At 33.2% G+C, this 13,396-nt stretch overlaps 1 protein-coding gene and 1 long non-coding RNA gene across 3 annotated transcripts in view; one reads left to right on the forward strand and one right to left on the reverse strand.

The window, feature by feature from the left end:
* LOC127880036 (C-factor-like) overlaps positions 1–13,396 on the forward strand; it is a 29,916-nt gene that overhangs the window by 9,030 nt on the left and 7,490 nt on the right. The window contains exon 1 of one of the 2 annotated variants that reach the window (XM_052427253.1): positions 12,644–12,832. The exons of the other annotated variant lie outside the window; for it this stretch is intronic. Within the exon in view, the coding sequence (XP_052283213.1) occupies positions 12,698–12,832 (135 nt within the window). The 5' untranslated portion in view covers positions 12,644–12,697. Of the gene's footprint in view, positions 1–12,643; positions 12,833–13,396 lie in introns of those variants that run through there. 2 annotated transcript variants of the gene reach the window in all.
* Positions 1,313–3,085, reverse strand: LOC127880184 (uncharacterized). The gene is made up of 3 exons (XR_008049452.1): positions 3,011–3,085; positions 2,161–2,276; positions 1,313–1,903 (listed from the first exon to the last, which is right to left on the reverse strand). It is a non-coding gene; the product is annotated as an uncharacterized LOC127880184 (long non-coding RNA).

Raw genomic sequence — 13,396 nt, forward strand, 5'->3', positions numbered from 1 at the left:
TTCTTTCATATATTTATGAAAACAAAATCAAGAAAAATATTCTAACAGTAATATGATCTGTGTGGTATACGTGTTTAGAGGGATCTGTGTGGTATCCGTGTTTCTACAATTTACGGATAAATTGAGATAATAACGACAATATATATATTTTTTAATTAATTTCAATTATTTCAACAATTACTACTACTACTACTACTACTACTACTATTACTACTATTTCTGCTACTACTACTACTAATACTGCTGCTACTACTACTACTACTACTACTACTACTACTACTACTACTACTACTACTACTACTACTACTACTACTACTACTACAACTATTACTACTACTTGTAGTAGTAGTAATAGTAGTAGTAGTAGATCTATTATTATTATTTAAAAATTCATTCATTTCAGTAATCACCTATTTGGCACTAGTGAGCGGACAAGGGTTAAGGGAAGAAAAAATAGAGGAAACAGTTTCACGAGACAGGAATGCTATACAGAAGGGGACACTAGGAGTAAGGTGGGAGCGGGCGAGACGAAACGATAGCAAACTGTTGCCAACAATAAGAATGCGGATAGACGAACACAATGGACATTTTAATTCTGACACAAATTCTGCAATAAAAATTGTGTCAAATATTACACAGGTTGACAAAAAGCAAAGGCATGTTCTTTCCTGAGTAATACGTATGTTTTAAAATCAATTTTGGAATGCAAACTGATAAAACAGAATCCACCAGACGTATTGGCTTGTCATTTTGTTGTTATTTAAAGTTTAAGGTAAACGGTATGTTTATTAAAAACAAAATACTGGTCATAGTAGAAACATATATATATATATATGTGTGTCTGTGTGTTTTATTTCATATATGATTTCATATTGTTGCATTAGTTTATTACATAGTATACATATTGACAATCATTCGCCATGTGTTGGTGATAATGTCATGTCATAAATTATGTCGTTGTATTCAGTGTAACAAGTGTATGTTTATCTTTAGCGTTAATTATTTTGAAGAGAATATAAAAAGTAAATGAATAAATATTATATTATATGATTATATATGTACGATTCTGTGTTGTGGATGGATGCAGCTCTGAAGAATATCAAGACGTATTTCGAATTAAGGAGTATTGTATTGTATACACAACCACATTGCATACATTGTTTACTGTCAATTACCACGGCCTAGAGTAATTATAAGCAGGCAGTTTATTATGTAAAGCAATCGTGTAAAACCCTAGTATTAGAAACCCTGGCTGCTTATGATTATCGAACTAGCTCGTGACAGCGGTATTTAAAATTGAAACCAACGAAAAAACATCGCAAAACTTTAATCAAGTTATAATTAAAAAAGAATCACAGATTCGATTATACAAATCACAGATGCGATATATTAATGAATAACGTAAATCCAAATTATTGCACAATTATTTGAGAATGATTTCAAACTCACAAACGAACTAAACGAAACCTAAAAATTAATCAAATTCGGATAACTTTAGAATCATTTTGAAAAGTAAAGTAAAAGTAAAACAACGAATAAAATAACGTAAAACGATAATGAAGTTACACAGACAAACTGTAAACAATTATGATTTTTAATCATTATTCACGGATTTATGTGAAGTCCTCACGTATCGAGAAAGGTTTGTTTTGCGTTTGTACGTTTTGAAACACTCCTCACTACTGTAACACTTGTCATGCATGTGGGTATTGACGTGCTCTCTGAGGTCATTCTCACTCCTAACTGCCAACCCACACTGGTAACATTTCACCAATCCCTCTTTTTTTTGCACTTTTCTCTCTAGCCACGAGTAGGTACTTGTCCGCAAAGCTCCTGCCGCACTGTACACACACGTGACATTGGGGTCCTTTGTTCGTTGAAGCCTTCTAAGATTGTAGGCATCCTGAGAAAAAAACAACATAATTTATTCACGAGACATTTCAATGCGTAAACACGCTATTTAAAAAATGTTAGTATCTGAGGACACGCGTTCGTTAGTTTTAAATTACAAACGATTTGACGATTATTGAGGTATTTCAAAATATATGATAACCTGAGAGATGAGATATATTGTATATTTGTGTTGTTTCAAGAAAATCCGTCCATCTGGTTAGCATAACTGTATAAAAATGTAACTATTTTTAAGGTATTTAATCTTACCTGAAATGCTTTCCCACAGCAGTTATAGTTTCCAGAGTTAGCGTGTCCCCTAATGTGGCGCAATAATCCAGCTCTGGTCTTCGACATTTTTCCGCATTCGGAGCATTGAGCCATACCTTAAAGCAAATATAATATCAAAAATAATATACGATACATTACTTCACCTGACAGTAGTGTTTGGCGCCAAAATAAAAATGGAATTTGATACAATAACATAAAGTGTACACTTATTTAAGGTTAGCATGTACTTGTCATCGATTTAAGATGTTCCAGCGTAAGATTTTAATATTATAATGGGGATTGTACAGAATGCCTGTAAATCATAATTATGTATTAGTTCAACAAGCGGTGCAAGCGTAGTGTATAGCCATACTGTGTTTTACAAGCTATCGCATTTAAAAATCCCGTTTCAAATACATTGTTGACAAGCATTTTTTAAACAACTAAATAGAACTGAAAAACTTAAAAACAGTATACCACACAGATCCGTTGAAAAACGTATACCACACAGATCATATAACTGTAAGAATAGTTTTCTTGAATTTTGTTTCGTAAATAAATAACAGAAACCTGAAAATGGATGCACAATGATATAGTGTAAGCTCCGCCCATAAAATTTATTTCTTAATTTCACCAGAGGTGATGTTTTTGTGTAAAAAAAATAATGTCCCCACACTGATCCTACCCTTTTCTAACCGTTCAAACGCGCGGTTGCACTTTACTGAAAAAATACTTATTTGTTTTGTAAAGTCATGATACCTATAGAAAACTCTCATAAATGAGCGGGCTCTCCACTTTATCCCATTAAAAATGGTGACATATTAAAAAAAGTTATTCTTAAAAATCTTACCTTCGTCGCGCTTTTGTTGATATTTTACTCCCCACACAGATCTTAAAAAGTCACGTGGTATAGGCACCGTGTATAGACCGTTCCATAATCGATAAATTGACCTCCGCCATATTGTCAGTCACGTGACTGTCCGCCATTACACTGCTGCTAACTTGTGCGAGTCTGCGATTCCAAAAGCCAAAGACGTAGAGAATACCCGCTTCACCGTTGTCGGATAAATAAATTACTTAATGAATCAATGTGAGGCGATTATCACATTTTTGTTGTTTAAATGATTGTTTGAAGTTGAGATTGATTGTTACAAATAAAATGTTTAAAATGCTTTCGTGTATTTGTTTTTTTTAATCTGTAATCAAGTGGTAATCATCGGCGAAAATTTGCCGGTTCAGTCGCTCATACTATGTCTTTGATTAGACTTGTAACTTTTTACGTTTCACAAACAATTCACGCATGTATTGTTGTGTTGATTTTAATAGCCGCAACATCAAGCAGATTATATTTTAATTAATACTTATAAAAGATTATCGCGCAATTAATTACCGCTAATTGTTTGTAAGTGGTCTCATTTGGTAAAAATCTACATTCCAAAATCATAACAGATTATATTAAGTATGATATTTTTGATACGCCTTCCATTATTTTTCTTGTTCTAACTGATATCATAGATAAAAAATTGTGGTTTGGATTTATCTTTTTTTTTAGATGGAATTTTGTCACGTTAAAAAAACGAGCTTTTTATCATGAGAGAGTGATATTGATCTTGACGATCTTTTATGTGATTATTCGGAAGATGAAGAGAATGTGATCTATGTGATAAATCTATATTTTCGTCTTTGAATCATTTAACAGCTATAAAGCTAAAAATACTAAAAAATGTATTTTATAGGTCTTTGAAGTAACGCAAAACATATGGATAACGACACCAAATGTTTAGTCAATTAATCCACACACAAAAAACTCCAAAAAAAAAACACCTAAATAATATTTCAAAAAAATATTATTAAGCGACAAACGAATTTATTAAAACGTTTATTTGCAACTGTAAAAACGCGGCATAATCATCAAATTAAAGATTATCTGAAGACTGAAAGGCCGACAATTTGACACAACAAAGAGCTCTATGCATAAGCCGTAATATTTTTTGCAGAAAATCTTTAATAAATTACAATAGTAATACATTTAATTATAAAAATATAATTATCAATAGCATGAGTACGCTAGTGTGATAAATAAATGAGTGTTAGAAAGTGTAAGGAGTGCTTTGAAAATAAACATACTACAAAGCCATATTAAAAGCACAGGACATGACAGTATTTACATGTTATTTTAATTTGATGGGTTTTGTACAAAGAATGACGCTATTGAGGAATATAAACATACAACTAAAAAAACACAACTTCATATGATGCAAATTGAACTGTGTACTCATGTATATTGAAAACTCGTTACTAGTGAGTATGAGTGACACATATCTAACATTTTAACACATATATATTTACATACATATATATATATATATATATATATATATATATATATATATATATATATATATATATATATATATATATATTTTTTAAATATTTTTTACCTCTGTTTGGTGTCAAATGTAATTTCTTGTTTTTATGATATCGTTCGTGCATTGCCGTAACATCAAATCTTCATACGGAATGACGTAGTTTTAATTAACCGATACCCGCTAAATACGTTAAATGTTTTATTTATATATTTTTTTTAAATACTTTATTTTTTCATAAATTATACGGGCTAGTATCTTAACGGTGTACAATTTCTGATATTCTATATTGGACATAACTTTTAATTTGTAAAATATGTAACATATCTAATTTACGCAACTGTTAAGTATGTCGGAGGTAAATTATCTTACCAATGACTGCTTAATACAAACAGGAAGATGAGACATGGTGGCATCATCAATTGTGTTTAATGACCAGACTGTCATCTGCCACCCAGTGTGGTTTATGACACCATGTGGTTAGTTAAGTCTGGACAATATCTGATCAAAACGAGATAATCGGATTATGCAGAACAAAGCGGCAATTAAACACTGGAATGCAAAGGCATACACGATTTAAAGATTGATGCAAATAATCAAATGAAAAATATTGCATTTAATTTAATTGAATGCTTTTTTTAATGTGTCAATGTGTTAGTTTTCCAAGACAACCAAGACCATGTAATGACGGCCTTAGAATTTAGGAAGAAATTCATCCTTTGAATAATCAGTGCTCTCTGATATATGTTACCGATTGTTAAGCAGCAGTGTAATGGCGGACGCGGAGAGAATTCAGGGGAGATAATTATGTAATGACTAAATTCTGGAACGGTCTATATGTAAACGGATGAACAATACAAATCACCATGTAATATGTTCCTATGGCGATGAGTTTAGTTGACAAAAAATAATGAATGATTTATTCCATAGTGGCGAAAATGACAAAGGGCCGAAAATTATGCCAAAGTCGGTTGAAAATGTGAGCCGAATCCACTCATTAGTTAAAATGGTAAAGCAGTTTTTTTAACAGTTGTTTTTAAATATTGTAACGTAGTCATTTGATTCACGATAAACGTAAACGTAGTCCTATTCTGTTTTCTTTACGTTTTATTTCTGCTTTTTAACTTCAACATAACGTTTTCCAATATTAGTACAATATTCAAAATAAAAGCGGAGACCCGCAACGGGCCCCGCCCGCGACAGCAAGCAATAATGCGCCTTCTATCTTCAACTGCGCTGGTAAGACCCATTTTGTAAAATTCATATATCAAACGGTAACGCGTGCATAATCCGATGAGCCGTGTGCAAAGTTATATGTCGAACTACTGCAACGTAAATATGACGTATGCAACGGAAACATAACAAATGAATACGGAATCTACCCAAGTTTGACACACACAAGGTAAGAAAATATTCGTGTCCAGTACTTAGCAGCATTGCATTGAGTGTGTTCTGGTGTTGATTAGCAATAATTCTAGAGATATGGAAATGCATCCTTCTGATAATTAATCTTGGAGGTGTCAAATATGTATATTCAGTATTTTGGTATCTGTTTGGCATATAAGTTGCATTTTGCACTCCGGTAACTCATTATTTTAATATCTGTTATAAGTCACTCCGTTGGTCTACAACATGATAACTTATGCTCGTATACAATTGCATTTTCTAAGATATGCTCAGTTAGATTGTTGGTAATACATATGCTTCGTGCATATTTTGTGTTTCCTAAGGCATAACTTTTTGTGATTCCCTTTTAGATGTTTTACATAATATTTTACTCAAAATTTTCTTATGTTATTTATACTATTATAATATCCAATGAATATACTAATAATTTCCATCATTCGATTATCACTTAACCTTAATAATGTCTGTTAAATCTATGTACAATTTCCAAAATTCCATTATTATATTAATTCCATAATGTTGGTTACATTACACATTCTTCCCCCTTAATTTGATTTCTTTATATTTTATGATTAAAAAAATCTTTAAAATGATTGAATTACGAAGTTCATGAAAACATCTTGCATATAAACACACATTAGATGAAAAATATGCAGATAACAATAAGATTTTGACGAACGTCTCAGCTGAAATAAATAACATTAGGTATCGTTATACAATGTAAATGTCAATCGAAGTGAAGTTTAGTATATGACAGGTCAGGTCCGATTATGTTGATTATTTGCCATCAGTACATCCGGTGTCGCCCATGTAGTATTGAAGTTGCCGCTCGCGGCGAATACGATGTTTGTTTGAAGCCACTGCCACCGTCACGAAGATTGGCCGATTGTCAACTCGTCCGTGGCGATTCGTATGCGTTTGGTGATTCAGATCTACTTTCCGATATTTATATTGCGTCGTCGATTGTCGTTTCTGGTTCAATCATTGTTGTTGTTGTTTGCCATGTTGATTGTTATTTTGTTGTTGGTTCCAGCGTCTTCATTTCTCTGGGGAAATTAAGATCTTCTATTGGTCATTATGCTCACAAGGTATTAATTATAGCAGTGTTTCCCTTTGATGGCTTTGTGTGCCAAAGTATTAACTTAGGATGCGCTATCTACGCACGTCATATAGATGAACCACATGCACCCACTCTATAGTGTTTAACCTCATAAGTATTTTGTCCAGTGCTGCGTCACTTTTTGTCCTTCGAAATCTTATGGCGTTGGGTCTTCTTTTAGCAAGAGAACCATGTGTTCACTTTGAGAGTATAAAACAAAGTGATTTCCCCATGTTATTCACGTTGTATGGTCTTCAATTCGTAGTGAAAGGCGTTGTTTCGCGATGTCGATCTTCAATTGCGTAGTCTTGTAATCCTGATCTTTCATTTTCTTTGTGTTGATACATGCATCAGTTGTTAAAATCATGGCAATCATTTATAAATATCCCCTGTCGTTCTTCTTAAATATTATCATGACAACTTACTAGAACGTCTCAGTAAATACACCCTATATAACACACAATAAATATCGAAACACTTCCTCACAAAAAAACATAACAGCTTGATATTTTGACATTTTACGTACGTGCAACTAGGAAATTTTTCAAAAACTATTTTTGCATTAAAATTTCAGGCTTTCCAGCGTCCCTAGTATTTCCTAGTATTTCATTGTTTCAAAAAATTGCTCCTAGTTTTTCTAGTTTTGTCTCAAACCTCCTAGTATTCCTAGTTTTCATAATTTTTGGCACTTTTTTGGATAAGGTCAAACTGTCTTTGAATGTGTTTTAGAGATTTTGTTTCAGAATAAGACCTTCAGGGTGTTGAGCTGACAGTATTTGGTATTCTTTGTGTGGTCTGGTGTGACTGGTGCATAGTCTAGCCTTCAAATGTGATACCTGAAAGTAAGCTTTGAACATAACTTAATACTAACACATGTTAAGTTGCATGTGTCAAGTGTGTTTTACATTTAGAAGCAACGGAATTTGTTCTGGAAGGCTAAACATGTAGTATGTTACTTGGGTTAGAGTGCAATTTTTATGCCCCAATGATGCTGATGCTGAGGGAATTATTTTTGCTACCAAACATTTACAAACGTGATTGTTTTATTTCCAATGATGCTGATGCTGAGGGAATTATTTTTGTTACCAAACATTTACAAAAGTTATTGTTTTATTCCCAATAATGCTGATGCTGAGGAAATAATTGTTGTTACCAAACATTTACAAAAGTGATAGGTAATGCAATGTTGCCTGTAGCAGAGCATGATAATTCATACTTATCGTATGTATGTTCTTTAAAGGTTATATGATTATAGAATTTGATCATCTGCCTGGTCTATATAATTTAAATCATCTCTTTTCAGTTCTAGAATATTATAGCAGTTTGCAGTATTAAACACTATTAACATGCCTGGTGGAAAGACTGAATTTAATTATGCATGGCTTAGTAAGGTAGATAATAATGAACACTCATTAGCTGAATGGTGCAAGCCTGATCTTTCTAATTGCTATTCTGCTTATTGCTAAGTATGTACCAAGAGTATATCTTGCTCAAACACTGGAGTAGCACAGCTCATTGGCCATGCTAATGGCCAGAAACACAGAGATGCAATAAAACGGCAAAAAGATAAAACTCAAAAACTGTTGTTCGAATCACAAGTACCAAGTACAAGTACCCCTAAGGAAAGAGGTGGCGATTTTGAAAAACATTCTGCATCAATTTTCTGTAAAGGACCAAGTTACAAAAGCCGAGACATTATGGACATTGCAGGTTGCATCATGTGGTTACACTTACAAGTCCTGTGATTGTATTGGGGAACTATTTTAAGCCATGTTTCCAGGAACAATCACGGAACAGTTCTCAATGAGAAAGTCTAAGGTGTCCTACTTAATATCAGACGGCCTTGGTCCCTTCTTCAGAAAAGAAATTGAAAAGCAAATTCAAACATCCAGATACCCTTACACAATTCAGTTTGATGAAACTGGAAATGCCTAAGATAAAATTTTTTTATCTACTCGTAAGGTTCTGAAATGATAGGAAAGGAGAGATAAATACATTGTTTCTAAAAATGTTAATGTTTGGACATGCAAGAAGGGAAACAGTGAGTGAGGCAATATTAGAAACAATTTCAGAGGAGAGCTATGAACTACCATTACAACAGCTTGTGTTGCAACAAGTGATTCTGGGAAGTGATGGAACAAACGTAAAAAACAATATGGAAGTTAATAAATGATCATAAAAATACCATCGGGCTACCAGGACTTACACCCTTTGTTCCCTGTACTCTACATGTTGTACACAACTCATTTCGCAAGGGACTTAATTCATATGGGGAAAATGCTTAGCAGTTGGCTGTTGATGGTTTTCAATGGTTCAAGTCACATATCAGGCAAATAGGAGACTATGGCTTTACTCTGGAGGATCTTGGCCTGAATGAAATACTGTTTATAAGGCATGTTCAGTGCCGTTGGCTTACACTAATACCATCACTTGAAATAATTATCAATTATTGGAAAGCTCTTCGCAAATACTTTCTAACTGACCTTCCTCAAAGAAGCAAGGCTGATCACACTTATGCTACACTATAGAACAACACCAGGTACCAAAAATGTGTCAGTCAATGTCTGGAAAAGAATATATTGCACAAATCTAATTCCTCGTTAGTGTTGGTCCTCTGTTTGAACCTTTCATGAAAGAGTTCCAGAAACAAGAGCCTTTGATTCATCAGGAGACATCAAGTATATTGCATCCGGTAATGCTGAGATTTGTTAAGCAAGATGCTGTTGGTAATAAGACTGGGGGAGAACTTAAAAACATAGATGTTTTTGAAAGTAAGAATCGTCTTGAACTAAAAAACATGGAGATTGGTGCACCCACGGAGAAAAATTTATCTGTTATTGATTCTGGGAAACAGAAGACTCATTTATATGATTTGAGAAAGTTTTACCAAGCAGTTGCTAGCTATTTACAAACCAAACTTCCTCTCAGTGATGATGGTTTAAGATCTCTGCTGTGCCTTCATCCAGAAGTGCGCTCCTATGAGAAGGCACAAAAGCTGCCCAGAGAATTATGCACAGTACTACCCACAATTGAAAATGTAGAAGTGTCCAAGGTGACAGATGAATGGAAGCTGTACAGGTCAGAAACCATAAAGGATGACGAAATATTTGATTAGTATGGAGGGCTTATCAGAATTGATCATTACTGGAGCCATGTTCTGAGTATTAAGAGTGCTAGTGGTGAGCTAAAGTACCCTCATCTTAGGAAATTAGTCCTAACCTTTCTCTGTCTACCACATGGAAATGCTGATGTAGAAAAAAGTCTCTCAATAAATAGGAAGCTGTTGACACCAGAGAGGAGTTAATTTTCTGAAGGATCCGTAAATGGATTGAGATTAAATAGGGATACAATCTCTATGTACAAGAACATTGCTGACATCCATATTTCCAAGGACCTTTTGAGTCATGCCAGCCTTGCCCACAAGAAATACAAAGAGAAAGTAAAAGCTGAAAAGTCAGGGCTCTATTGCTAGAGACAAAAAGAAAAGATGCTGTTGAACTGCAACAGACGGAGAAAGAGGAACTTGAAAAAAAGCAGCTCAGCAAAAGGAAGCTAGATGATAAGGATAAGGACGTGAAGAAAAATGAATCAGAAATGAAAATTGATATGGAAAAGGCAAGATAAATCTTCGATGAAGCAAATGTAAGGTTAGCCATGGCTATAAAAACAATGATTTTAAGGAAATGAACATAGATCAAGGTCTACTAGATGTGTAGAAGTCAAATCTCGACAAAATAACTTTTGCCATGGATAGATGTATGAATGAGAGGAATGACATTGAAAAAAAAGAGAATGCGAATGATTGATTCCTTCTTCAAGAAGACAAATAAAGACAACAAGTGAACTATGTGTCAAGGGTAGATGGGTTATTGAACAAAATTGTATAGTAAACCATTACTAGCATGCTTACACCTATGATATTCATAAGCTGCGTATCCTTGTTAACGCCATAGTGTTGATGGCCTTTAACAATTTCCTGGCATACTACCTGACATGTATAAATGTAATTAACAGATTTTCACAGTTTAAATATATGTTCTAGCTTTGGTGTGTCTGTTCTTTTTAAAATGTTATAATCACAATCATTAATAGATATTGCGCTTATTATCAATTGCCAATTAAAGATATGTTTAGTTTATAGAACTGATGGCATTGCTTGTTAGATATACATGCATGTATAGGTAGAGGCATATTACCAATTTTCTAAAAATGTAACTTACTTTTGTACTTAAAATTGCACTGCTAATTTGTTAAATGCTCATTTTAACTCATGCATAAAATCTCAATATGTGTATTGTATTGTGTTTATGTTCATTGCTTAATAATAATAAAAATAATTTCAGGTTGGGCTGTGCTCTGTGATGATTACAAAAGAAAACTTAGTCAGCTTAACAGCCCTGTTGTATGAAATGTTCATCTACTGTAGTTGTCAGGTAGGGAAAACTAAAAAAAAGGTTATAAACTTCTTAATAATAACTCCTAGTTTTTGTTTTAACCTTCCTATATTTTTCTAGTTTTTTCCTAGTTTTTTGTAAATAACATTCCTAGTTTTCTCCTAGTATTTTCAAAGGTGCTGCTGGAAAGCCTTTTATGTTATTTATACTATTATAATATCAAATGAATCTACTAATAATTTTCATCATTCAAGTATCACTTAACCTTAATAATGTATGATAAATCTATTTACAATTTCCAAAATACTATTTTAATATTAATTCCATAATGCCCAAAATGTTGGTTACGTTACATTGTAAGAAAAATAACTAGGGGATATTAGAGCCAAAAGTAGTCAAGTAACCAAAATTCATTTCTGTATGAGTATTAACATAATAGATTTAGTTGTGAAAGTTTGGGAAACAAATCCGCAAGTAAGCAGCAGATGCGTTTAAAATTCAAAATAGTATCACTACATATTTTATAGTTGAAAATCAGACAACGGGCTGTATTATGCAAAAACATTTTGCATATTTAAATTATATATTTTATTTAATATTATCATCAGATAAAGGTTAGTAAGCTGTGAATGTTGAGCGAGATCAACGCATTGGTTAAAGAGGAGTTAAATGTACAAGCTTCGGGTTGTTCAGATATGTGCAATGTTAACTTCCTACCCATTTGTGTGTGTGTGGGGATAATAACGACACACGTAACTGAATGCATGTGGGACTACTGATAAGCTGTGAGCTAACTTGATACATCACTTTTCCTGATAGCAAGAGGCCCATGCTCTGGTACAATCAAGGTTCTTGTATGATGGGTAAACATTAAAGTAAGACGGAAAATATATGCTTTAATTGATACTAGTTTGTATTTATGATACGAAGTTTGAAGAATCCCTCAAACGAATGCCCACAATGCTGTGTTCATGGAATTGGTGTTGCTATTTGTATATATGTAATAGAGTAAAAGTGGTATGTAACATTTCCACCTGAACGCAACATCATAAAAATAAATTTCTTTTCAAATATCGCAAATCTTAACATCCCAGACTTTTAGAAATGAAATATCGGATATCTTCTTCATTATAAGAACGACATTACCAGCATCTGTCTTTCTTTTTTGTTTTTCGTGCAGTGTGTTCATACACAGTAGTAGAAGTTAGTTAATCCTAACCGCGGGTTCTAGAAAACAGAAAGGTTAAAAAATAGTACAAAATTACGTCAACATGTTGGCCCCAAAGATTGTCCTCGTTACGGGTGCCAACAGAGGGATTGGTCTAGAGTTTGTCAAACAGTTCCTTCTGCTAAAGTCACCACCAAAGTATATTTTTGCTTGTTGCCGGCAGCCTGACACAGCGGAGGTACGTTAACTGAGGAAAGGTGTAACGGGATTTTCATTAATTTATGGAAACCGACTAAATAGAAAGTGTTTGTGTTAGCATTCAGTTTTCTCGCAAATCTTAGCTAACACCAGCATATCTTTTTCCGTAATCAGCCATTTAAGTGATATTTGTTTCCAAAAATGTAAACGCTTTGGCTGTTTCTTAATAATGAATGAGAAGTTTGATAGTCTACAGCAGCAAAAATTCGGATAGAAATTTACGGACATAATACATTTTATTTATCCTCAAATTGCAACATTAAATCTAAACATTCTAAGTTTACAATATTTGCAGACAAAAAATGTATTTTATAGGACTTTGATTGTATTATCCTCGAGTGACCATTTATTGATATATTTATAAAACGAGTAACAAAATTTCTGAATTATTGCAAATAATGTTGCACTGAACTATTTACCTTCAAAGATTTATTTAATTCCCATTATATGCATGTTAAATTTGTTATTTCTTGGCACGTTTAACCACTCAAAGCCAATGCATTCTGCATTAGCATTCACTATTTGTGCTAGCAACCAAATGTAT

Source organism: Dreissena polymorpha, chromosome 1, assembly GCF_020536995.1.
Source record: "Dreissena polymorpha isolate Duluth1 chromosome 1, UMN_Dpol_1.0, whole genome shotgun sequence".
In the NCBI taxonomy this organism is placed as follows: Eukaryota; Metazoa; Mollusca; class Bivalvia; order Myida; family Dreissenidae; genus Dreissena; species Dreissena polymorpha.